This window comes from Rhagoletis pomonella, unplaced genomic scaffold, assembly GCF_013731165.1.
Source record: "Rhagoletis pomonella isolate Grant_MI unplaced genomic scaffold, Rhpom_1.0 Rhpom_scaffold_00007, whole genome shotgun sequence".
NCBI classification, from domain to species: Eukaryota; Metazoa; Arthropoda; class Insecta; order Diptera; family Tephritidae; genus Rhagoletis; species Rhagoletis pomonella.
In genome coordinates this window covers 50,692,832-50,716,971 of record NW_023458561.1, presented here as the reverse complement: position 1 = coordinate 50,716,971, position 24,140 = coordinate 50,692,832, and the positions used below count along the sequence as shown (strand labels likewise).

Here is a 24,140-nt window from a genome sequence, read left to right as displayed (position 1 = left end):
TTTTTTTTTTTGCCGAAATATTTAGTTTTTCTTCAAGAATATTCAGGGCTGATTTTTGAAATTTATTTTCTGTAATTTTTTCCTCAGAAAATTTTTAATTAAAATGTTTGGATTACAGAAAAAAGTAGTAGCTATTTATATTAATTTTTTCGTTTGCGGTAATATTTGGTTTCTCTTCAAGAATATTCAAGGATACATTTTCAAATTAAACTTTCGGAAATTTTTTTCATTTTTGTCTTCAAATAAACACACTTTTCTAGCGCCCCATTCTGTCATGGGCCCATTCTCATTGCGCAGCATAATACCACTCGGGTGGCAAAAGCATGCGCCTGTATTTGTGAGTATGAGCAAGTGTAAGAAAATTTGCAACGCACCAACGCAGGGGTTGCGAATGCCTACAGTCGCCGAGTCAGTTGCTGGGTACATCTTAAACGTTGCGGACGCATTTCCGGTAAACGGAAAATAACGGGACGTACGCTTAGTATACCATATATAATCAACAAATCATAGACACACAAACGCACACAGGCATACGTGGATACAGTAAAAGAGGCAGTGCTGTGGATACATTGAGACTGAAAAAATTTAATCCATTGTCAAGTTGCATTGATATTCATCGGCGGCTGGACATCGTTGCGGCAAATTGTGCATTTTTCAATGCTTCTTAATTGTTTTATTTTGTAAACAATTTTTATTTTATTTGCAAAATGTAAGAGAGAGAGAGTTCGATGGCGAAAAATATTATAGTGAAATTGTGTGGAAATGAGAAAATTGTGAAATAAAAAAGAAATTATTTGAAAGCGAATTGGCTGAAAAGTGGCTGAAAATATTTAGAAAATTGCTGGAAATTGGATTTTAATAAACGGCTAGACGCTGCTTAGGAGTGTATACGTGCATTTGTGTGTGTGTTTCGGCTGCTGTGCGACAACGGAAACGGAAGGCGGGTGTGTGCAGCGAGCACATTGGCCACAAGAACGGACGGCGGAGTGCGACGAGTGTGTGTAAAGGTGTAAAATGTGTTAAATTTGTGGAAAATATTGAAGCTGTTGAAAGAGTGAATGCGGCTGGCATTGAAGCGTTGATATTTGGTATGTTTATTGGACAAGAATTTTGGAAGTAAAAAGCAAGAAAATACGATTGAGTGATTTTTTTTTCGAATGAACTAAAATACATAATTTTTTTTTCCAAAAGTTAGTGATTTTAATAGCTGAAAATCACTTGAGATCCGCGAAAATTGTGTCTGCTACAAAATTTACGTTTCTAAATTGTGCATAAAAAAATGCGCGTCGAAATTTGAAGATTACAATTTTATGTATTCCTATTGATTTGGGCACGTGTGCATTGCAAAATGTGCATATACACAGTTGATGTAAAAATATGTGCGTTTGTTCCATAAGTTTGTGCAAAAATGTATATATGTGCGTATGAAAAAATTGATACAGCACAGAAAATTCCGACAGAATTGAATATTTCTGGGGAGAAGACGAAGAAGAGGAATTTCCACTACCAACAACAGTAATAACTTAACAAGCAACCGTGTAAAGCAACAAAACCAAATAATTCCAACAATACTACGGCAAATAACTACAGTAGCAACATTAAAGCAACAAAAACAATTACAAAAAAAAGAAGCAACAACCCCCATCACCAAACTACCCTTGTTGCATACGTACTTACTCATAATCACAGTGAGCTCGCTCTCCCCCACTTCACCACCACCACCACCTTCGCCATCAAAAACGTCTTTTGCTTGAACGCGTCTGCCAACAAATAACTACCCACTCCCACCAAACCAACGCGCTGACACACGCTGCAGGGATATAGCGCGCATCCTGTGAGCATCCTACATATCTACATACATATGGATGCACGTGTGTTTGTGCCAACAAACAGTCAATCAAAACGCAAGCAGTGAATCAAGCAACCCCCCAAAAGCAACGCCAAATCAACCGGCACTTTAAGCGCACAAAATCGGAAGCTTACACACACTCACACACCCCCTAAGGCGGGCGCGCGTACTCTCTTTCTCTCTGGCGTTCGAGTGCTCTCAACGCGGGTGGCGCTCTTTATTGACGGGCTTGAAAGCCACACGAAAAAAAAAACATATAATATTTGATAATACTAACAAAAACAAAAACACTGTAAGTGCAGTCACAACAAAAACAAAAGTGATGAAAAAATAAACAAACAAGTTGCTGAAATGAAAATTGTAAGCGGCAAACGGTAAACAAACAGAAATCAGATAGCAGAGCAGAAAGCCGAAAAGAGGTAAGCAGGAGGCGTTTGGCAGCAAGCCAGCCAGGAAGCTAGGCAGCCAGGCAGCCAGGCAGCCAGCAGGAGCAGTGTTTGTGTGTGGCGGCAGCAAAGTGGCAGCGGAGTGGAGAAGCGTTTACAACGGCGGCTATTAAAGTTTTCTGCTGTCGTTATCGTTGTTGTTGTTGTTGTCAGACGTTGTTGCCCACGTTTCCGCTTTGGCACTGAAACAATAAGCAAAAGGATATGAAGGATATAGTAACTAGAATAATAATGATGATGATGCGATGGAAGCTGCAGAATTCGCAAAGGATAAGGTAAATGATGCCGCATTCCGGCACAGCTAACAAAATATACACACAGCCAAACAGAGCGTACATAAAAATACATGCACACGTACATATTAGGGCAGCACTTAAATTTCAACAACTAAGTTTGGTACGGGACACCAGGAAAAATCAACTTCATAGCAAACCGCTATTCTATTTGGTTGTTCCACGTACAAATTAAAGACATCCACAAAAATTTCTAGATTTTACAAAAATTTGTAGGAATTGCTTAAATCGGTTTAAAAAATTTTAACTTTTTTTTAATTTTTACTTAAGATCTGATAAATTTTACAATATTAACTATTGAAACTTATTCATATAAATTCATAAAATCGTTTAGCTATGGTTGGCCAAAGTCAACATTTTTCGAACCCTGTTGGAGACCCAAATTTTTATTTTTTTTTAATTTTTATTTATTTTAATTTTTTTATGGTTTTGCTTTATTTGTTTTATACGTAGGACAGCAAAATAGTAAACGGGTTTACCATGATATTGATTTTTGGAACCACCCCAGTACATATACGTAAACAAATAGTCGATATCCTACAGGAAAGTTTTATAGTTATAAACTAAAATACTAACAGTTTGCTTTTAGGCGCAACTAGTGACAATGAAATACTATGTAGTCGCGGTATGTCGGTGGACAGGGTAGTTTTCCCCACTCTGCACCAGCTAAAGTTAGGTTAGCTTACTTCTACTCGGATATATTGCCCTAACCGAGGATACTTCAAGGAGAGAAAACATAAATAACAAAGGTTTTCATCTGGTAAACCACTTGCTATCCCAAATAAAATAAGGAAACTGCAAGAGTTCAATCTCCGATACGTACATATATCTGCTAGACTGATGAAGAAGCGTGACCCCAGGTTTTTGAATCGCCACGACTGTAGGCCCGAATATTCAAAGTGGTCATACTCAGCGCAGAAGCTCCTGCGATGATAACTCGTTGGCATTCGCCATTTTTGGAGTCATCATATTAATACTCTGACTCGCCAAGCCTCAGTCCGAGGAAGCGGGCAGCGTCAATGGGCACATTCCCGAGTGCTTCCGGTGTCAGAGTTGCCGGGTTGGAGGTACAGGCGAAAAGATTTTGGTGGTTATGTGGACCTTGCTCGCATGCTGAGCAGCTGGTTGCCACTTCTGAATTCAGCCAAGAGAGACGGCTGTTGAGCAGCGGATCGTCCTAAAGCTGAACGTTGTTGGGTTGGTTTCCACGGTAACATCGCACGAGGAATTGCTTCGATAATATGGTGTTGTGTTCCTTCACCGCCAGTATCTGGCTTGTCCTCGCTCCTGCCGACCATATTGGCGCTGTGTAATTTCCTACTTGTTTTGTAAGTCGTGAGTCGGCTAGCGATTTATGGACATTGTTTCTGGCTGGTAATTTTTTTCAGGTTGCTGAAGCGTTTGCAGAGCAGGAGAAAAGACTGCCAACGTTACTTCCAGGATTTTAGAGTGGTTGATTGTCGGTGTTTTGGGGCTATCAATGAAGATGTTTAGTTCGAGCCTCATCTCTTTGATCCAAATGCTGTCGATGCTTGGGCCCGTTATTATTATCGGACAATCAACAGCAAAGCACACCAAGCTGACTACAGATAGTGGCGAAGAGGGTATTGCCATGTAGATATTAAACAGTGCGTGGCTAGGACTTGGCACTGCGAAATTTGACTGATCCTTGTCGTCCACACATATAGCTGGTTATGTACCGTTTCGTCTTCGCCAGGTCAACTGCGACTAGGACCGTGATGACGGTAAGAACACTTACTGAAGATTTTGAATTGAATTTCAGACGGGTCTCCGCCATTTTCCTATGTAATGGCGGCCATAATGGTCTTGATACCTCGTTTTCCCGACAGTCGCCCGGAACGACCCAGATTTATATCTGGGCAAGCAAAATCACTGCAACATCATTCCCCAAAAACTCTTTGGGGTATTTGCTTGAGATGGTTCAGAATGCTTCCAGTTTTCTTTTTTTTTTTATATGACACTACAAACGCTTATTAGCTTGGACCGATAACTGCCTTTCTCCTTTGGGAAGTTACACCATATTTTGTGTTCCTGCAGGCACCGGCTCCTTTCTCTATGATTGAACCATCAATGGAGATGGATCACCACAATCTTCAATTGTTAGACCTTCGTTCTAGCATTCACCATTCACCAGTTGGAAACCATACTGCAGTCCCAAACCGGCATAATGTTGGACTCTAAATCAACTTTGATTTCGTTACGGGGTATTTTAGGTGTGCCCGAAGTGTGTTGGTTTCCATAAATGTTCCTACGATCTCAGAACCATAAACGGTCTTCACAAATCGACATGGTCGATATTGCCGAGCGGACCAATTGCGTTTTCTTTATGGCTTTGACAAAGTAAAGTCAGTCATATGTCGCTATTCACATAACAGAAAATTTTTCGAAAAATTGTCGTACTGGTAGGCTGCCGTATCAGCTCATACCAATTAATTAACTAGTCAGTTTTTACCAGTTAATCTACTAGAATGTTAACTGATAGTTTATGGCTTTTTCCTGCAGGCTAGTAATACATGTTTGCATATTTATATTGGCATACAAATGAATTTGTGCACAAATAGTATATCCTTACATTTTGGGTAGGCCGTAGCAACTCTACGTCTCTAACGCGACCAAGTTAAGATGTGTAGTAGAGTAGTACTTCTATAACAACTATTCCCGCAGCAGGTAATAGGTAAAGAGTAGCTGAGGAGTAGCGGGGTGGGGAGGGTGTGATAGTTTGCTGGCACTGCAGGCGTTCGTTCTTTTAGTGGGTCGTTAAAGGAAAGGCGCAGCTGCACACAGCGCAACACATTGAATTGACGTCGCATCGTATGGCATGGCATTAGGCATGGCAGCAGGCATAGATGGCAGCTTTTGCATTGAATTTTTCTTATCAGCATAAAATGCTCCCTGGAGGCTTTTCAGCTTTTCAACTACACAGCAATGACAAGCGTCGTAACAGCAACAGCAACAAAAACAGCTTTTACGAGCCAACTATGTATACGATTTGACGTTTATAAATACATACATACATACATACAATGTATTTAGTGTTATTTTGCAACATAGATAGTGTTCGTCTAGCACACACACAAGTATCCTTTTGTATCCTTGAGCCACCCGCTTTACGTTGCTTGCCGCCACCGCCTTTATTTTTGTGCTCCTTCCTCTATTAGTGAACTTCAGCTTGTACTTTTCTATTCGTACATTAATTTGAAATTTCGCCAACACAATAGATAAATACAAATCTGTATCCTCTCTTAGCCAAAGCGCAGTGAGCAGCACAATTTCTAAGATTTCATTCTGCCTTTATTATTTTTATTTTTTATGCGACTGATGTTGTTTGTAGTGCCATTTCTCGGATGATCTCTTGCCTGGTTGATGATTATGTCGGGATTTGAATGGCAACGGATAATGATGGCATGCAATTGCAAATGCGCCCCAATAGTGTAATCAAAATCCACCCAAAAGTATACAAAATACTTGGCAGGGATAAGGGATAAAGGATAAGGGCCTATTGCACAGCTGGGAGCACATTTAAAGAAAGCGAGTTTAAAGCATAACTCAGCAGAGTGTAAAGTTCAAGGAAAGCAATAAATAGGCAAATTAATTTATGTATTTAGAATTCACTGACGTAAATTTCAATAATCGAATAATACGATTGGAATAAAATTCCGTTTTATTTGACCGATTTAATTCTACTCGAAATTTGTTTCAAAAGTAAAATATTGTCTGCACATGTCCTTTCATATTTATCGTCTGAAGAAGTTTATTAAAGGCAAAGCATACTTCCATTAGGGTGGCTAATTTTTGGTTTGAATATGCGTGTATAGCAAATTTGCCGAAGAAAGCATTGGTCTAAAATTTATTTAAAGTTTACCTAATTTCGAAAATAGATTTCGAAGAAAATGCGAAAATTTTCACTGTTCCGCACACTGGTAGAAGTTTTAAGAGAAAACGAAGTGGAGTAACGGATTCCTCATACCACAAATCCCTTATAATCTGCCTTATCCTTAGTTCCGCCTGAAAAAAGTTCACCTGAAAATTTGTCATCCGCCCATAGTAAAACCATGGAAACCAAGAGTGAAAAACGAACCGGTTCGGGGAAAATGAAACTCATGAATATGTTTATATACAAAATTTAAGCCCTTCTTTACTTTCTTTCTGCGCTATACGCGCATAGCCGAAAAAATATCCCAAATTGACCCGCCCTAATGTCCAAATATTTTATAATATCAGCAGTAGAATTCCGAAAGTTGCTACGCTAAATAAAATTGCTCGTATTTCGAGACCAAGAAAGTATTAAGCCAAATTTTAATACTTTCAATTGAAGTGAAGCGTACTCTCGTAAGAGCCTTCTAATGCTCTGAATTAACGCAATGAGTCCATTTTTCATCGCCGGTGATAATACAATGCAAAACCGAGTTCGTTTTATACCGTTGAAGGAGCATTGGGGAAACAGTGGCATGGGGCTTTAGTTCGTGAGGCACACAGTTTCCGATTTTCTGGGTCATACCAATGGCTTTCAGTGGAAAAACTGGCAGCCGCTGCACAAAAAAAAAATATGTTGTCCACACTTTGATGAAATGAAACATTGTATGGTATTCGTAAAAACTACTGGTGCCCTCTGTTGACAATTCTTTGAAACATACTTGCATACTATGGGTAAAAAACTCGACGTAATACTCTTCTTCCGTTAGGGCTTTACAACGCGTTTTCCAGTTAGTCCGAGGCTTAAAACATGGGAGGACATAGTGCTGTGGTTTCATTTTCAATGACTCTGTTGCTGTGTCTCAGGCCGTTTTTTTGTAGATGAGTTTCATATACGACATCTATGCTTGTCATCACAGCCGTTAATTTAGAAATGCGCCTCCTTTGCTAAAGCTGATTTTTCAACGAAATTGGGGTTCCCTTCCAAACCATCCGAAGCTCAATAACAAAACAAACCGCGTTGTATATGGTCATTAAATTTGATCGTATAGACCAGCTCTTATAACATCGTATACCTAAATGGTGATGCAAAAATTCGCCAAGCTGAAGTCTGCGCAAAACCGAGTTTGAGGAATTCAGTGCTTCGCTGAATAGTTTCACCGACTGCGGCGATGTTTTTAGCTAATCTGACATTACTTTAACGCACGGGTGCTGGCTAATTATTTGCCGAACTGGTCGTCTCGAATTAGGTCATCAAACGTTGGAGAGTCGACTTAAGGGGGCCACCGCGTCTGTCATAAAATGGGAGCTACTGAAGCTACGTTTGGTCTAACGAATAAAATTGAATCATTTGGTTGATTGGACATACGACGTTAATACAACAGCGCCGTCATAGGCTTCCAGCATCATAAGTAAGCTAATACGGCAATAATTTTCGTATGCGGCAGTGTATACTTTTTATGGATTAGGCACAAGTTCTTGGGGTTTTTTTCTTTCGAGCACTAACTGGGACACGGAACTTGATATACCGGCCTGAGATAATTTGTTCACAGATGGCTGAGAAATGGAAACCGTAGTCGGAGCAGATATTTTCTCCGACTACCAAAGTGCCAGGTCTGTCCATCAGTCTAAACCACCTTAAAGTCAAGTGAGTTGCCATTTAACGGGGGCCCTTTATGGTTCTGGTCAAGCTGCTAATAAGTAAGCCATATAGGCGATCCCGCTGGAAGCCATATAGGCGATCCTGCTTTAATCGGGAGCAGGATGACCATACGAGGAGCATTTGAGTTGACAGTCTTCCCCACCTATTTAGTCAATGCTACTGAATAGTAAATATGGCGAACTACTTTAGGGCCTTAATTTTCATCTAGAAGTCTTGTTCAGATTCGTGGCAGGCATAGAGGGAAGTTTATCTTGCAGTTGAAAAAATTAAACAGTGAGCCATGTTCAGGCCTGTAAAATGGGTGACCATTTATTTCGGGGATGACTGTAAGATATCAAGATAGGCTTTACTCATAACGAAGGGTGGATCCAAAGGGACACTACTCGATCTTGCTTATTCCAAAGAAAAACCAACAGCCTTCAATAAATGTTCTAGAGTTTTGCCTGCTCTCATTTAACAATTATCCGTTCCAATTATCCGCACAAAGGAAGGTGGAGAAGAATTGTTAGCTCAAATTACATTAAATTATTACAAGGCACAGGACATGCAAGAAGTTTCCTACGCTCAGTAGTTTGTGGCTTTTAAAATCAGTGCATAAAGTATACTAAATAGTATGTACAACTAGTTGGCGCAAGTGCCCCTAACTATTTTGTATTTACTATGTATTTACGTACATATACACATACCTATGTATGTATGCATTTATGCAGGCGACACCGGATATTCAGATACTGTCACACAATACTTTGGTATCCGAGCCGTGCGTGTTCAGCGTTGATTGGTCTACATTGCACTATACATACGGTGACCAGATTTCTGAGGCAAAAAATCGGGACGCTTGTAAAGCATAGAACCCAAACACACAGTTTTGTTTTTAGAATAAAAAGGCTTAATACAGTTTTATTTAAAGCAAAGCAAAGAGAAAAAAAAACTTAAAAATGTTTATTATTTTTTTATGAAAATATAACTTACCCTCTAAAAAACATGTAAATCACTCTGTAACTTCATCAGATTTGTAGAACATTTATAAAAATTCGACTAATTTCAATAAATGTTCATCACAATTTTCTAGCATTGACTGTATTATGCAGTTTTGTAGCCCATTAAATTTTAGTACAATAAAGTGGAAGTTAGAAGAAGCTTGGACCGACCATCGATTTTTGGCAATTTTTTGTTGGCGCATTTTCTTCCATACACATTATTTTCAAAAATTTTGTTGTATGGGGAAAATGAGCAGCACCTTCCACAAAATGTACTAAATATCAACGGTAAGTCTTAGCTTTTTAAAATTTGCACTTTGAATTGAATGGGTTCAAAAACTGCATACTCAGCCACTCTATCTACAGCTTATGTTTTTCATATGCACGATTTTATGAGAGCATTAGTATTATTTTTTATAATTTCATTAATTATATTTTTAATAAGGATACGCTCTATGTTTATGGCTCACTTATATTCTATGTCCTTTGTGATAATAAAAGTTCTGCCTCGTTTGTACGAAAATTTGTTTTTGGGCCAGAGTACAGGGAGAGTCTTAGTAAATGAATAAAGAAAACAATGAAAATCGGGCCTTGGTCGGGAGATTTATGCGTCTCGAATTTTAAAAAATATTTAGCAGGACAATTTTCACAAAATCGGTACTGTCCCGCCAAAATCGGTACGAATGGTCACCGTAACTTTACATACGCTCCTACGAGTTTAGCTCCCGCAATTTGATTGTGTTTCAGGCAGTTTGACTCCAAGTTGGCCTGCCTGCGTTGCCTTCGCCACGTCTCCGCATATCCGCCTGTCGGCCAGTTGATATGAAAGGCTGACAGAACTGGAACAACGCCAGTTATTGTCTCAAACTCAAAGGGCTGCGAAATAAAGTTAGTGGGGGAGTTACAATAACCACATACCTACCCAGCAAACACAGTCTCTATCGTTAGAGAAATTTGGATTTCTACATTAGATAACTAGGGTAATTCTCTAATCGTTCTCGAGCCGATGACAAAATTAGAGAATTACATTAGAATTCGATTCGAGAACGATTAGAGAAACAGCGCGAATTCAAATAAATGTAAATAAACAATATTCCAAATGAATTACTCATAAATTATTTTTAAGTTCAAATAATTCATTATTATTTTATTGCAAATACATTTAATACAAATTTTACAAACAAAGCAAGGCAAACAGCAGTTTGAAATTCACATTCGAATCCCATTAGAGATCAACATTGGAATACGATTAGAGAATTAATATTTTCTCGAGTCGAGAACTATGTCCCATTTTTGTTGAGATCGCTATGATTCTCGATACTTTTCCGAGTCGTTCTCTAACGTTTGAGATTGGAGGATGTGGCTAGTTCTCCAATCAGTCTCTAATCGATAACTAACCTCAATGTTTGCTGGGTATATACATACACATACACATACATACATACACACTTTTGCAAACAATGTAAAGAAATTGAAATTCATTTTATCAGCCTGTTTTGGTTGTACATAAATTTTGCATGAAGGATTTATTGCATAATTTATACAGACATCAATCATTTATGGGAAAAAATCAGGCCAATGAGTAATAGCGGATGCGTGGGAAAGCAGGCTAGGCATTTTCCTCAGAATAAATGACATTTAAATCTCCAATTACAACATTCGAATTTGCGTTAAGGAATTTTCAGGAGAGAAATACAGAATTTGGTTAATTTCCATTTATCATTAAGGATATAAAGGGTTTATTTTAAAATATCATAATGAAGTATGTCCATTAGGGCGGGTCGAAAATCGAATTTTATCCAACTCCCTTGGTAATAGTTAAAATATATTGTATCTTGAAGTCAACAACAAGCCTGCAAAATATTAGTATTTTATTTTAATTGTAAGAGCCCGCGCATCGACTGCCAAGTGACCCACAGCACACTAGTCGAATAAGACCAATTCTTGTTAAAAATTCTGGGTATAGCCAAAAATTTTGGTGCATATTATTAGATAATGAATCCTTTAACGCAAAAGATAAAGTCAAGTATCATTTCGCGCAGCCCTTTATCTTATCGTTAATCTCAAACTCATCTATTTTCAAGAAAATTTTAATTGTTCCCTTGATAATTGCACTGGCCTATAGTCAAAAGATGTAAAGAACAATATTAATATTGCTGGCGTGCGTTTAGGTCGCTGGTTCTAAATATTCTAATCATTTTTTAATATTAGCTATAATTTGCGATTTTTTGCAAATTTAGGGACAATTTCGGTAGCTCTAATAGAAAATCCATTATTTTGCATCATCGTGGAAAAATTTTGTTTATGCAATTAGTATGGAAACACTGAACAGGCACAACTTCTAGACACACTAATTGGTTTACTTATGTTTATGCATACAATATAAAAATTGCAAATATAGGAAAATTAAACAAAAAATTGTTCAAAATTTTTTTTATTTAAAATAATTTATTTATAATCTGAACGATTTTCTTCATATTATTATCATAAATCAGTAACAGTAAGTCTCGCCTTCAATTTGGTAATTACTACGTACCGATCGAGCAACATTTACCAAAGTTATATCGAAAAACTTAAGTGGATCTCCAGTTTTTTTCTAAAAAAAATGTATCTCAAATTGTATAAAAAACGTTGAGATAAAACAGCCGGATTACAGAAAAGTGTGCCAGGGAGAGACTTTTTTCATTCGAGCTTAATGCAAAGCACTATCGTCCAATTGGAAAGTCCTTAAAAGGATTTCCCAGGATATGTTAGAGACTTTTTCACATAATGCAATTAACTAAAATATTTATGTATATCTAAACACTTATTGCACGTCTCCTACTCTCATATAACGGCAAATTTAGAAACCGCGAAAAATGTGATTGTTCGTTTACTAATAAACCGCACCAATTTTCAAGACGGCATAAATGGACTTAAAATGGGCGTTTCTCACAGTAATTGTATTATGTTAATGTATGCAAATAATTATATGCTTGAAACTACTATTAACGTATCAAACGATTCCTAATCTTTGACAATACATGTTTGATTTCATTCACCAGGATCTTGAAAACTGACCAACTCGGCGTGACCAAGTCCATGGTCCTTTTAATATTACATAAACATCCGAGAACATTAAAACGTTTGCAAATAAATATCGTCTCACCTTTTTGTATTTTTTACTTGGTTGCTGAAGTAATGAAGAATTGAAAATTCATGAGGGAAAATTATAGTTTTTGTAAGTTTTATCTTAATATCTTAAAAACTTTAAGACTTATTGAAAAATGATAAATGAACGTGAGGTACTAAATTTAATAATGCTTAATTTAATATACCGTCCTGCTTATAACAATTAACGCATTACATAGATATTACCAGCAGAAGTTTTATTTTCAAAATTCGTACACTTTGGTTCAATTGCGCGGGCTAAAGATAAGTATTAAATTAATCTTTCGTGGCCAATAAAAATTGGCTAAGACCTAAGACATCATAATATTACTATTACAATACGGTCAAATGCCTTTTATTTTCCCCCATACAAAATCGACCCAGCCTAATGTCCATATATGTAAGTGGTATATGGGATTTTTATTTATTTATGGTATTTATGGTTTTTGGTAGATAATGCAGTTCATTCCTACATTACATTGCTGTTCTTCAGTTATGATTTGTTAATGAGAACCTTCAGGAACATGCAACTTCACATATGTAGTTTAATCGACAATTTTATTATATCTGTAACAACGGAAGAAATCGTCAGAACAAAAGTAACCGTAGCCTTATGGAACCCTTAAATTTACTGGTCGAAAATCTTTTTGAGAAAATTGGGGTCGAGTCGGTCGAGACAGCTGAAGCGCTTCGTCTGCAATGAGATGGTTAGTTAGTTCTTGGTTTTTCCCCACCCAATTGCTGTTGGTTTTGGAGTTGTAGATGAACTCTATTTTGTGACATTTTACACAACGCCCGTGGACGAGGAAGCTGGACAGTAACATGGGTGGTTTTCCAGTGAGCCGGTGGAGTTACCTTCGTCATATGCTATGCTTTTTTCCTAAGGGGCACAACTCAAAATTACACGTTTGCCAGAAATTGCGAAAAACTATTTCTTGCAACAACAATCCCACGCTCATCCAGTTATACTTACACAAGATACAACGAATACACAGAAGCGCGAATTCCACTACTATATTTTTTGCCTGTAGAAATACTACCGAAATTCGTAAAGATTAAAAGAAGAAAAATAACCTTTTAAAAATTATGTTTAGACTTTGAAAGATGAATAAATTAAATTAAATTTTTTAACCATTTTGATACGTAATTTAAATTTTTACGAGAATGTAGCTGCCATCAATATTGAATGAATATTCTATTTATAATATTTAGATTTATGCATTTGGACATACACTTGTGGTCAGCTGATTAAGTTAAGTGACATTTTTACCAGTTTTGGTTATTTTTCTTTTGTTTATTTAATGTTTATAATTTTCTTATAAAACATAACCCGCAACACATAAATCTACATTTCAAACTTATTATAAAATGTTATAAAAATTCTACAAATTTTAACAATTACACCCACAAAATTTTAAACTTTTTTATTTAAAATTTTTAAAAAACTTTTAAGTACCTATGCAGTTTTAAATTGAAGAAGGTTAAAGTGCAAATTTTATAACGCTAGAAATTTGCGTTGATTTTTGATATTTTTTAACTGACGGTGCTAGGCATTTTCCTCCATATACAAGTAATTGACGAATGGGAGAAAATGTTCAATGCCAAGTTTAAAATTTTTGGGTGTAATTGGTAATGTTTGTTGAATTTTTATAAACTTTGTACGAAGTTTGAAATGTGAATTTATTTTATAATAAAATTATAGACATAAGACAAAAGAAAAATAGCCAAAACGGGGCAAAATATCACTTAACTTAATCAGCTGAGCACAAGGGTACATAGATACTTTTATATTTAGCAATTATATAAGTATGTGTATTAGAGCGCATCGCTCTCCATACAAAAAACGGGACTTTCCTACAAAATATATTAGAAAAATATTATGATTTATGTTAGTTGGAACGATTTGAAAATACCTCCAAAAATTTAGTTTTTCATGAAAAAATTTCTTTAAAGAAATATTTTTTCCAAAAAAACACTTCAGATAATGTTTAAAAACTTCATCAAAATATACCTAGTCCTTTTTTTCTTGGTGAGGCACTCTAATGTACAGTGGACTCAAACATGTTGACTTTTTTTTAAATACTCATAATCTTTTTCGGGTTAAATTTGGTTTGGTTATTTTTCAACAAAGATATTGTCCAAGCTGTAAGGAAAACTATATACAGTGACTCAAACAAAAGGCCACGTGTTGATTTTTATAAATATTCGTAATGTTTTTCGAGCTTTTTTTTCTATAAAAATTTTGACCGAGCCCAAAACTATATAAATCAGTTTCAAACTTTATACAAAATTTTTGAAAATTCTCATTAATATTTCCATACTATTGTGTATGCAGTTTTAGAGCTTATACAATTTATCTGTTGAAGTGCAAGTTTCAATCGGCTTAAAAATTGCATTGATTTTTAATAATTTTTCTTTTGTGACCGCCTTTGCATACCTCCTTGCCTTGTATAACAAGGGCAATTTATGAAAACTGGCGTTGATTCTTTCAAGAATTTTGCAGACCGCTCGTCTTCCGCACTTAATTCAATAAGAAATTCATGCTTATATGGAAAAAAAGTGCAAAAATCCGCCGACAATAAAAAATTATTAAAAATCAGTGTAGTTTTTTAGCCGCTTGAAACTGCACTTCATTAGACTAAAACTGTGTAGGCTAAAAAATTGCATATTTACCAAAAACTGTTCGAAAGATTCAGATTTAAAAGTTAAAATTTTGATGAAAATTGGTGGAATTTTCCTAAATTTTGTATAAAGTTTTAAACTGTTATGTATATGGTTTTGGTTAAAGCTTGGAAAATATTTTTATAGAACAAGTAATTTTTAGCAAAAAAACGGCTTTAAAAAAAAAATATATATGTATATATATCTTTCATGATCCAATGATCGGATCTAAACCAGATTAGTATGGGACTATTTTTCCGATGGAAAAAGAATTATCGAAATCGGTTGACGTGTTTCAAAGTTATGCGGTAACATACATAAAAAAAAACAAATATTCCTACGAACTGATAACCTCCTCGTTTTTTGGGAGTCGGTTAAAAATAACAAACCAATTTAACTGGAAAAACATTATGAATATTCAAAAAAATCTACACGTGGTCACTTGATTGAGTCACTGTATACACTATGTACCTATGCCCAGATGTGACTCAGAAACCTATATTATGAAAAAATGAGTACCTTCATGCCTATTTCTTTAAATTTTCTTCTTCAGTTCTTTGGTGCAATATTTGACGAAATCCGTCCATTGTTGTCAACATATACAGGAATAAAAAACAGAAAATATACAATTAAGCAATGCTGAAGTCAATAACTAAGTGATAAGAGTTTGGTATTCTACAAGAAGCAAAGAAGTAAACAAAAAAAAAACCCCAAAAGTAAAAATTAGGTCTCATCGAACAAATAGCAGCCACATAAAAAACCGGACGCGATGTTCGGCTCGAAATTACGTTCATGGATGGAGAACCACATTGGGCGCCCGCGAAAGAAGGGCGCCAAAAATAAAACTGCAAATAGGTAAAATAAAAATTCAGCATGCAAACCGAATCAGTTCCCAGTTTTTACTTTGTCATCGCAGCTAACAAAAACTTATTTTCTGTCATTCCTTTCGTTTTTTCTGCATTTTCCTTATTTCCAGCACTGTCAGTGCCGCCAATGCCGCTGGCTGTAGTCACGAGGCATATCAGCATCAAAGCAGCAACAGCAACAAGAAGTTATCCAGCGCCCATTCGAGCGCTATTTTTACGCTTCATCACGCGCACGGCAATGGCGCGCCGTCTACGTCAACATCAATCACTGCCAACAACTCGTCTGTGTCCGCAGCCACATCCGCGGCACCGACAATGACAACGGTAATGGTAGCGCCCGGCGCGATGTCCTCATTCGGTGCTAATCATCACAATGGAGCCGGAGGTGGTAGCGGCGGCGGCAGTAGTGGCTGTGGCAGTGTCATTTCGAGTCCAGTCAGACGACGTGAAGTCTCGCCTATTCAAGGCCATGTAAGTCGCTGAAAGAATGTTGAGGGATAATGGCCCACTTAGACGTCCGTGCTGTTGGTTGGCTAATTGGGTCTGGGTAGCGCATATATTTATTTATTTTTATTTTTTTGGTTTGATTAGTGCACTATGCTCTATTTTACTTTCCTTTTTTTCGTTTTTTTTTTCTTCCTTCTAAAGACTCAGAGTCGCTACGGCTGGCAGTCGCCGGATCAGGAGACGGTCACTTCGCCAAAATCCGACAATTTCCTGTATGCGCCACAACACCGTGTTCGTAGTCAATCACATCACTCCAACTACAACTGCAGCCACCAGCAACAGCCGCATCAACAGCAGCATCCTTATACGGCGCCTAATAGCAAGGATAATTCAAGTGATGATCGCTCATTGCAGGCAAAGTCATACACACCAACGTACAGTCATCACTTGCAACCACTACAGCACCCACAACATCAACCACACCAGCAGCAGCAGACACAGTTGCAACCAAATACTCTGCAACAGCAACAACAACCACATCCCGCAGATTGTTCATCATCATCAATCTCGTCGTTGTCATGGTCTACCGGCTCCAAAGAACCTTCAATGAACTCCAGCAGCAATCACAATAACAACAATACTCATCACAGTAGCAGCAATAATAATAGCTCACTATCGAAGCCACAACCCTGTGAGCCAAAAAATATTAGTGCCACCGATTTGCTACATTTCGAAGAAGATCCGAACACTGTACACTACGAGGAAATTCGTACGATTCTACGACACCCCGAGCACTGTAGTTCCAGCTACAATAACACTAATCCTTTCTTAATGCACGAGCGCCCCAAATCCGAACAGCTCACTTCATTTACGCCCGTGCGCTCGCTCTACGCCGATCGTCGGTCGCAAGATGATGCCTCCACGCGTTATGGCCGCCTGTTGCCATCGAAAATTCAAAGCTGCAGCAATTCGAATGACAGTCTGAATGCGAACGCATCGTTGACGTACATTCGGAGCGGCAGCGCTGAGTACATATCGCAACAATACCATCATCCCGGCGCTAGTGCCATGGGCGGCGCCGCAGGCGAGTTTGGCGCAAATCATCAGAGTGGTCACTCTGGCGGTCTCGCGTCGATGCATTGTCAGCGGAGCCGCTTGCGTGGTGGACGTTTTGGTAACGGACATGCTTTGAATGGCGCCCAGCAAGTGGCGGGAGGTGTGGCTGTAGCTGGTGCGCCACTACACAGCCTTTCTTCGCCGGAGAGCGCATACTCTACTGGCTACTCCACCGATGGTACTTCACCAGGTGAGTAAGGCAGCAGACTGCAGAGGAAAGGAGGAGTCCATTTAGTTTGGTAACATACTTATTTTTTATTTCGCCAGGCGCTATTTACACGCCACCGGAATACTACATCAATATGAGAACTGGAACTCATTACTTTCCGAAGAGCGTTAACTCGCTGGCCATTGAGGCGCAGCGTTATAAATTTGGATTGAACAAAATTGAGGAAATGTCACCGATCGATCCGATGGTAAGTGATTCAGAATTTTTAAAATATTTAAATCATATTTAACTATGTAGTACCTTTTTCACAGTGGAGAGTTAACTGACATTCGGCAGTTAACTGTCGACTTACTCCACTGTAAGAGTAGCCTTTAGAGGTTTATTATTATTAGGGGAAAATGTAGAGAAAAATAAAATCTCGAATCTTTTAAAACTCCGTAAAAAATATGTAAAGTTTTAAAAAGCAAAAAAAAACAGCATAAAATAATATAGCAAACATCGACAAAAATCTCCGGAATGTCACGAAAATTACCGAAATAGTCCCGAAAGGTCTCGAAAGCATCAGAACGTTTCTAAAGGTCTTAGATAAATACCAAGAAATTTCCGCTCAAATCTGAAAAACTCTCGGAAAATATTGAAACGTTTCAAAACAACGGGATAAATTACGAGAAGTTCAAACAATTTTCAAACAAGTCGGAAAAACTTATAATCTCCAAAATTTGCCGAAATATGTCTGAAATAGCGGAAAAATTCTGAGAACATCTTGTAAAGTTTTAAAAAAATACTAAGAAAATTTCAAAAAAGTCTTGAAGAAACCCCAAAAATTTTGATTTGTCTCAAAAATGTCCAAACAAGGAAAAAATTTCGAATTTTTCAAAAATACTCATAAGATATTAAAAGGTCTAAGAACCAGCCGCTAAACCCCGAAGCAATTCTCGAAAAGTTTAAAAAATATGGAAAACCGTTAAAGCTTCTAGAAAAAATGCCAATAAAATTTCGAGAAAATCTCAAAAAGTTTAGAAGAGACTCGTTAATTTCGATTCGATTTGTATGTTCCGTATCATCCTAAAGAATTCTCAAAAGATATTCCTAAAAAACCCGTTTTTTCGACTCAGACCGAGACTAGCACATATACACCCTACTCTAAAAGCTTTTTAAAGGTTTTAGGGATTTTAGACTTTCGTCTAATTCTGAAGAATATAAGGCACAATATAGCTGTTAGGTCTCATAGAATTCTCAAGGCTTTTTCGAGAGACGCACGGTATTTACTCGATAATAATACTGTGGATGCACACAGATATCGTTCGTTATTGGCCAATGATTTGGGGAGCAGCATCACGAAATCAATCTCTCGCTTTTACCACCTCTATCAAGCAAGATGTCCATAAGCAGACGTCTATAAGCCCGTCGAGGTCATTCTTGCACCAAAGTTCGACAGAAATTATTTACCCATGTTTCCAAAATGGCGCATAAAGTCGAGGTTGATGTTTTCTTAAACTCCCAAAAAGTAAGACGAATGCTCACCACGCATTCCAAGAAACGTGCTGATCAAACGGGTTGTTAGTTGAGTATGTGTAAAGTTAGTCGCATGCTGCGAACTTTCCCATGGACTTTAGTCAGGCCGTAGTTGTGCCAGAGTAATGCTGGTCTTGAGATGCAGCTAGAGTTCTTCCACTGCCACAGATTGCGGTTGAATTCAGATGATGGCATTGACGGGGAGAGAGTTATTGAAGAGATTACAGTACCATTATGAATGCTGTCGCCTGTCTGTGCAGCGTCGGTTCCAGTAGTCGTTCAACAAAATTCTGGAGCCAATACCCACTTCTGATTTAGCTTACCTGCTTTTTGGGCCTGGCGTCTTTTAGAACCCAATCAAACATATTTAGTTAACGACTGTGGAATAGCATCACTAACCATCTCTCGGTGGATTTAATATGGACTCATTATAATTCAAGTATGCTTGGAAATAATGCAGCCGATAAGTCAGAGAGTGGGTGTGAGTAGCGTCACACTCATGGAAATGTGTAAATTCCCACTTTGATAGATATTGAATACAGCTCTGAGCGAAATCTTATCAAACAGCGGCAACCATGTTGGTCAGTTATACCATAATTCGATATTTTTTTTTATATCAAAAAAGTACTTAGTTACTACTTGGATGATAAATTCGTTTCGCCTATAATACATTTACCTAAGCTGCTATGAAGCTTAAAGTATAAACTTCCAAGTCATGGTCGCTGTATGGCTGTTAGAGAAAGCTCAGAAAAGCTCCGGCTCGCAAGCATACATATGTAGGCTTTGATCAACACAGATTTAGAAGAAAGACTACCAGCGTAACTTCTTGATCCGTTTGCTAGGTGTAGAGCATTTTTTTTTAGTGGGTGGGTATGATAGTAGGTGAGTATAACTTTGTTATTACTAAGAACATTCCCATCCTGTTTTATATTTCTTATAATTTTGAACATGAATTTCCCACCAATCTATGAAAACTGCATTCGTTAAGTTATATGTGACGGTTGCACATATGCACATATTTTCCTTAGGTAAAAGCAAGAAAAGTTAAACGTCTTGGAATCTTAAGAGTTTTGTTTGTTATTGCAAGAAAAAAGGCAATCTTTCAATTCCCACATATGTATTTTTCATCTTCCCACAGCCGAAGACATCCTTCGCCAATGCCTCCGGTCTATACAAACGTGCCGATTCATATGATATGGGCCAAGGCTGTGCCAACAACAACGGCATGCACCACGAACCATTCATACCACTCGATGCGCCACATGGCATACAACATCCTGGCCGCCATAGTCCTTTGGCATTGCGTAATGCCATTGTTTTGCCCACCTTAAAAGGGTTTGAATGTAAGTACCTTTTGTTGTGACTTTAAAAGCATAAACAAAGTCATTGACTTCGATAAGCCGAATCATTACTTAATGTCATTGTCAACTGCCACCTTCCACAAATCTAAATCATGCGAACTTGTATCTCTTCTTCTGCTTACGTGCAGCACCCTCCCCCAGGCAACGTTGTCGCATACGCACGAATCCCTGGTATCTCACAATGGAAGCGAATGCACCAGCAACGGGAAGCGTGAGCGCGCAGAATGTGATAGCATTTTTGCCACCACCACCACCAACACAACCACCGCCGACAGCGATGTCAACAACTTCAGACACGTCGACGATTTCCTCGTCAGCGCACTCTACGATGACGCCAGAGGCGTTAGGCACGCCATTGCGGCAGCCGAAACCGGCTAAGACGTCGTCGACAAGTGGCAGCGCGGGTGACGGACGAAGGGAACTTGATGCCGCAAGCACATCCTCTTCAGGCAAGAGATCTAGCAACGCAACAACAACGGATGGACGCCGGGTAGTGGTGCAACATGGCCAACAGACAAGTGACAAGTAAGTAGCCAGGAAAGGATAAGGTAAAAGTAAAGAAAAAGCGCAATCGAATACTTCAGTGCACTGCGCTTTATTGCACATGAGTGTTGTTACTCAACGTTTAAAAAGAGGACAAACGGTTTACGGCCAAAAATTAAAAAGTTTCATTCTTAACTGCTACATACTTTATAGGCACAATGGAGGCTTGGTGGTGGGTACTGCTTATGAGTCGAGCGAGAGTTCTTCGTCCTTGACTGAAGTGGAGAATATGCAAAGGACCTACACGCCCAACACTGTGCGACGCAAACGTGCCGAGCAGCTGCAGGCAAAGGTGGGACAGCCGCTGGCTGCGATGTTGGCAGGTGTGTGTGTCATAGGCGGCGAACGTGCTGGTGGCGGAAGCAACAGGGAAGCTGTGGCGAGTGACGATGATGCCACGCTTAACGAGATGATGGGTAAATTTGATGAGAGTTACGTGTATGAGAAGGAGACTGACATACTGAGGTGCGTTGACGACACATGCTTTTTTTGATGCAAATATGTTTATATTTGTGGCTCTTTAAATGTCCACATCTATTGCAGCAGCGATTCGGATCCAACGGATTGTCACTCAGACTTGGACACAGGTCAGGATGCCGGAGATGAGTGTGACACCGATGAGCTATTGGACATAGATTTCATTGATACTTCATCTATGCATGAGTTGTCCGAGCGGAAGGAGTTAGAGAGCAATTTGAGTAGCTGCTCTTACTACAAGCAGAGCCCCAAGCGCGGCACGGTGCGTCAGCACAGTGAAACGCGCGCTTCAGTGCGCTCACGTCAAAATTCTCGAAATACAAAGCACACGCAAGAGGTTGGTGGTACTGCGATGATAGCGCCTGGTAGTTGTTCGCAACGACGACGCAAGCGTTTTCTAAAGACACGCAAGAAGAGTGCTGAGAATCGTACAGATCGAACTCATTCGCCACATAAGCCACGGCAAACGCGTAGTGTAGGCGGCACACCTGTTTGTGTGCGAAGACAAAGACATATCACGGCGAAGAATAGGTAAGTGGCAAAAGTGTTTGTCGAAGAGCTTAGTGGCTGCCTCGGGGAAAGCGACAGAGAGAAGCTTTTAAGTTATTAACTACTCATCAGACTTTCCTCAGCTCTTAAGATCTGTCTCGATTTAAGTGCTTTACATTTCTTCTTGCCTTGCAGAATTTACGAGACCTCACCACTCACTAATCGCTCCAGTTCGCTGGTATTTATGGACGTGCGCGACACTAAACGCTTCATGACAATTGCGGAGAGTGAACGTGCGCTACTGAAAGCAGACTTGGAGGCAGATGTCAAGTACAGGCAGCTAATACAGGAAGCCGAATCTATACTCGTCTCCATGAAAAACAGCATGCAGAGGTTAGTACTAAATACGCTGAGAACATGCTAGCAAATAACCCCATCTTCCTCCCTATTTCCTTAGTATACCACGCGACACACCCGTTTCTAGTCCACGACGCGTTAATCCGATCGCCAATAAACGCGTGGAAATGTTGAAAAACTGTGAGGCTGATACGCGACGCGAGCAGCTAAAGCAAGCACAACAGCGTTCTCTGGACGCTGCGCAGTCGGAGAAACACCAACAGCAACAGCAGCAACAAGAGTTGGCTGCTGCCATCAATCGCCGTATAGATCTACTGCGACATGCACCAGCTTCTGCGCCAAATAGTCCACGCTTCAGCCGCTGCAGTCCACGTAAAACCCACTTGACGAATTTCATCAATCAGAATGTGCCACCTGAGGTGCCGGTGCGAAAATCGTTGGACGCACAGAAACCGCCACAATCACCGCAGCTACAGTTAAATGGTCGTCGCATGCAGCATAGCCCAACTGCTACACCCCAGCAACAACGTCGCTTCCGTAGTCAATCGCCAGTGTCGCGTGACAAGCAGAGTGGCAACTTGCAGCGAACAGAAAATTTCGATAGCGATTCAGACACGGAGTCTCAGCAGCTGAATGGCGACAACCAGTTCAAGGTCAACGATGTTGCAGCGGTGGATGCAGTGAATCACAATTACTTGCCAGAGTTTGCGCGCATTTCGCGCTACAACGAAGCTGATTTGCGCAATCACAATGTTGCGGCTGTAGAGGGTAAGGTAGGCGAAACAGTGGTGCATTGGCAATCGGGCCTAATGCATGCGTGTCCCCAAAGTGAGCCGTTGAAGCGGAAAGTGTATAGTGGCAGTTCGACCTTTGAGCGCATTAAAAAGAGTTTTGACTTAGAGGCGGGTGAGTGTTTGGAAATGTATTTCGATCCCATTTAGTTCGCCAGCTGGTTATTTACTGATTTTTATTTTGCAGAGATACCCAAACAAGCGATGCTAGCCAAGATACATAATTTGCGGCGTCGTGAGCGGCAAAACTCTAATCCACGTTTAAATGCGATTGGCAGTAGTCAGGAACTGCCTGCGCCAACGGCTGATGGCAGTGTTGTTAACGGTGATATTGATTGTGTTGGCTTAAGTGCACATGGCGATCATAAAAAGAAAATGATACTCAGCACACTAGCAGATTTGAAACGTAGCTTGGAGACGCAGAGTGTCGAATTGAATGGTCTCAATGACGATTAGAAGCTCCAAAGATTAGTAATGCTTACTGTAAAGCGTAAATATGAACTTAGTTGTAGCTGTAATGCAGTATTTGTAATGCGGAATTGTCCCGGTAGTACTTAGACCTAGTCTTTGTGTGCAATCTAGTTTTAGTAATTTATGTAGTGGAAATGATGCTAAGTGGTGCACAATGCATAGATTAAACAATACCTCGGGAATTCGCCCATCGAAATACATAATTCGATACTTTGTGATTTGTTTAGTTTGCTTTCTTCAGAATGCTATAAAAAACGACTTGCTATTCTTCGATAGAATTTGCCACTTTTTCCATATTTGATTTATATCCACTTTGATCTGGTTCATAGGTCCCACTGGGAAAATAGGTAAGCACCTTGCGAGGTAAGCCATGTTTTCTTTCAGTTTTTAGTACCAAAATTGTCATCATGGCCAATGTCATCTACTAGTAAAGGGCAAAATGAACACCTCCGAAGACACATTACGTTATCAGTTGCAAAATAACGTGCAGCCGAAGTTATTTCCAAGCACCGAACTACTCCGAGCGACTGCTCTGCATTACACGTAAATTACTTTGTAAAGCG

General features: G+C 39.0%; 1 protein-coding gene across 3 annotated transcripts; it reads left to right on the top strand.

Annotated features, from left to right (window-relative positions):
- The first annotated feature begins 431 nt into the window (after positions 1-431).
- On the top strand, positions 432-23,982 carry LOC118743008. Of its 3 annotated transcripts, none has more exons than XM_036475462.1 (12): positions 432-2,570; positions 15,529-15,830; positions 15,952-16,312; positions 16,490-17,594; positions 17,672-17,820; positions 20,227-20,431; positions 20,578-20,974; positions 21,146-21,457; positions 21,536-22,000; positions 22,154-22,351; positions 22,416-23,221; positions 23,294-23,562. In XM_036475462.1, the coding sequence occupies exons 2-12, from the start codon at positions 15,745-15,747 to the stop codon at positions 23,560-23,562; spliced, it is 4,353 nt and encodes a 1,450-aa protein (XP_036331355.1). In that variant the 5' UTR covers positions 432-2,570; positions 15,529-15,744. The 3 variants fall into 3 exon arrangements, with proteins under 3 accessions (XP_036331355.1, XP_036331356.1, XP_036331354.1); XM_036475463.1 differs by lacking the exon at positions 432-2,570 and adding an exon at positions 3,864-4,333; XM_036475461.1 differs by lacking the exon at positions 432-2,570 and having other exon boundaries at positions 15,745-15,830; positions 23,294-23,982.
- The last annotated feature ends 158 nt before the right edge of the window (positions 23,983-24,140 follow it).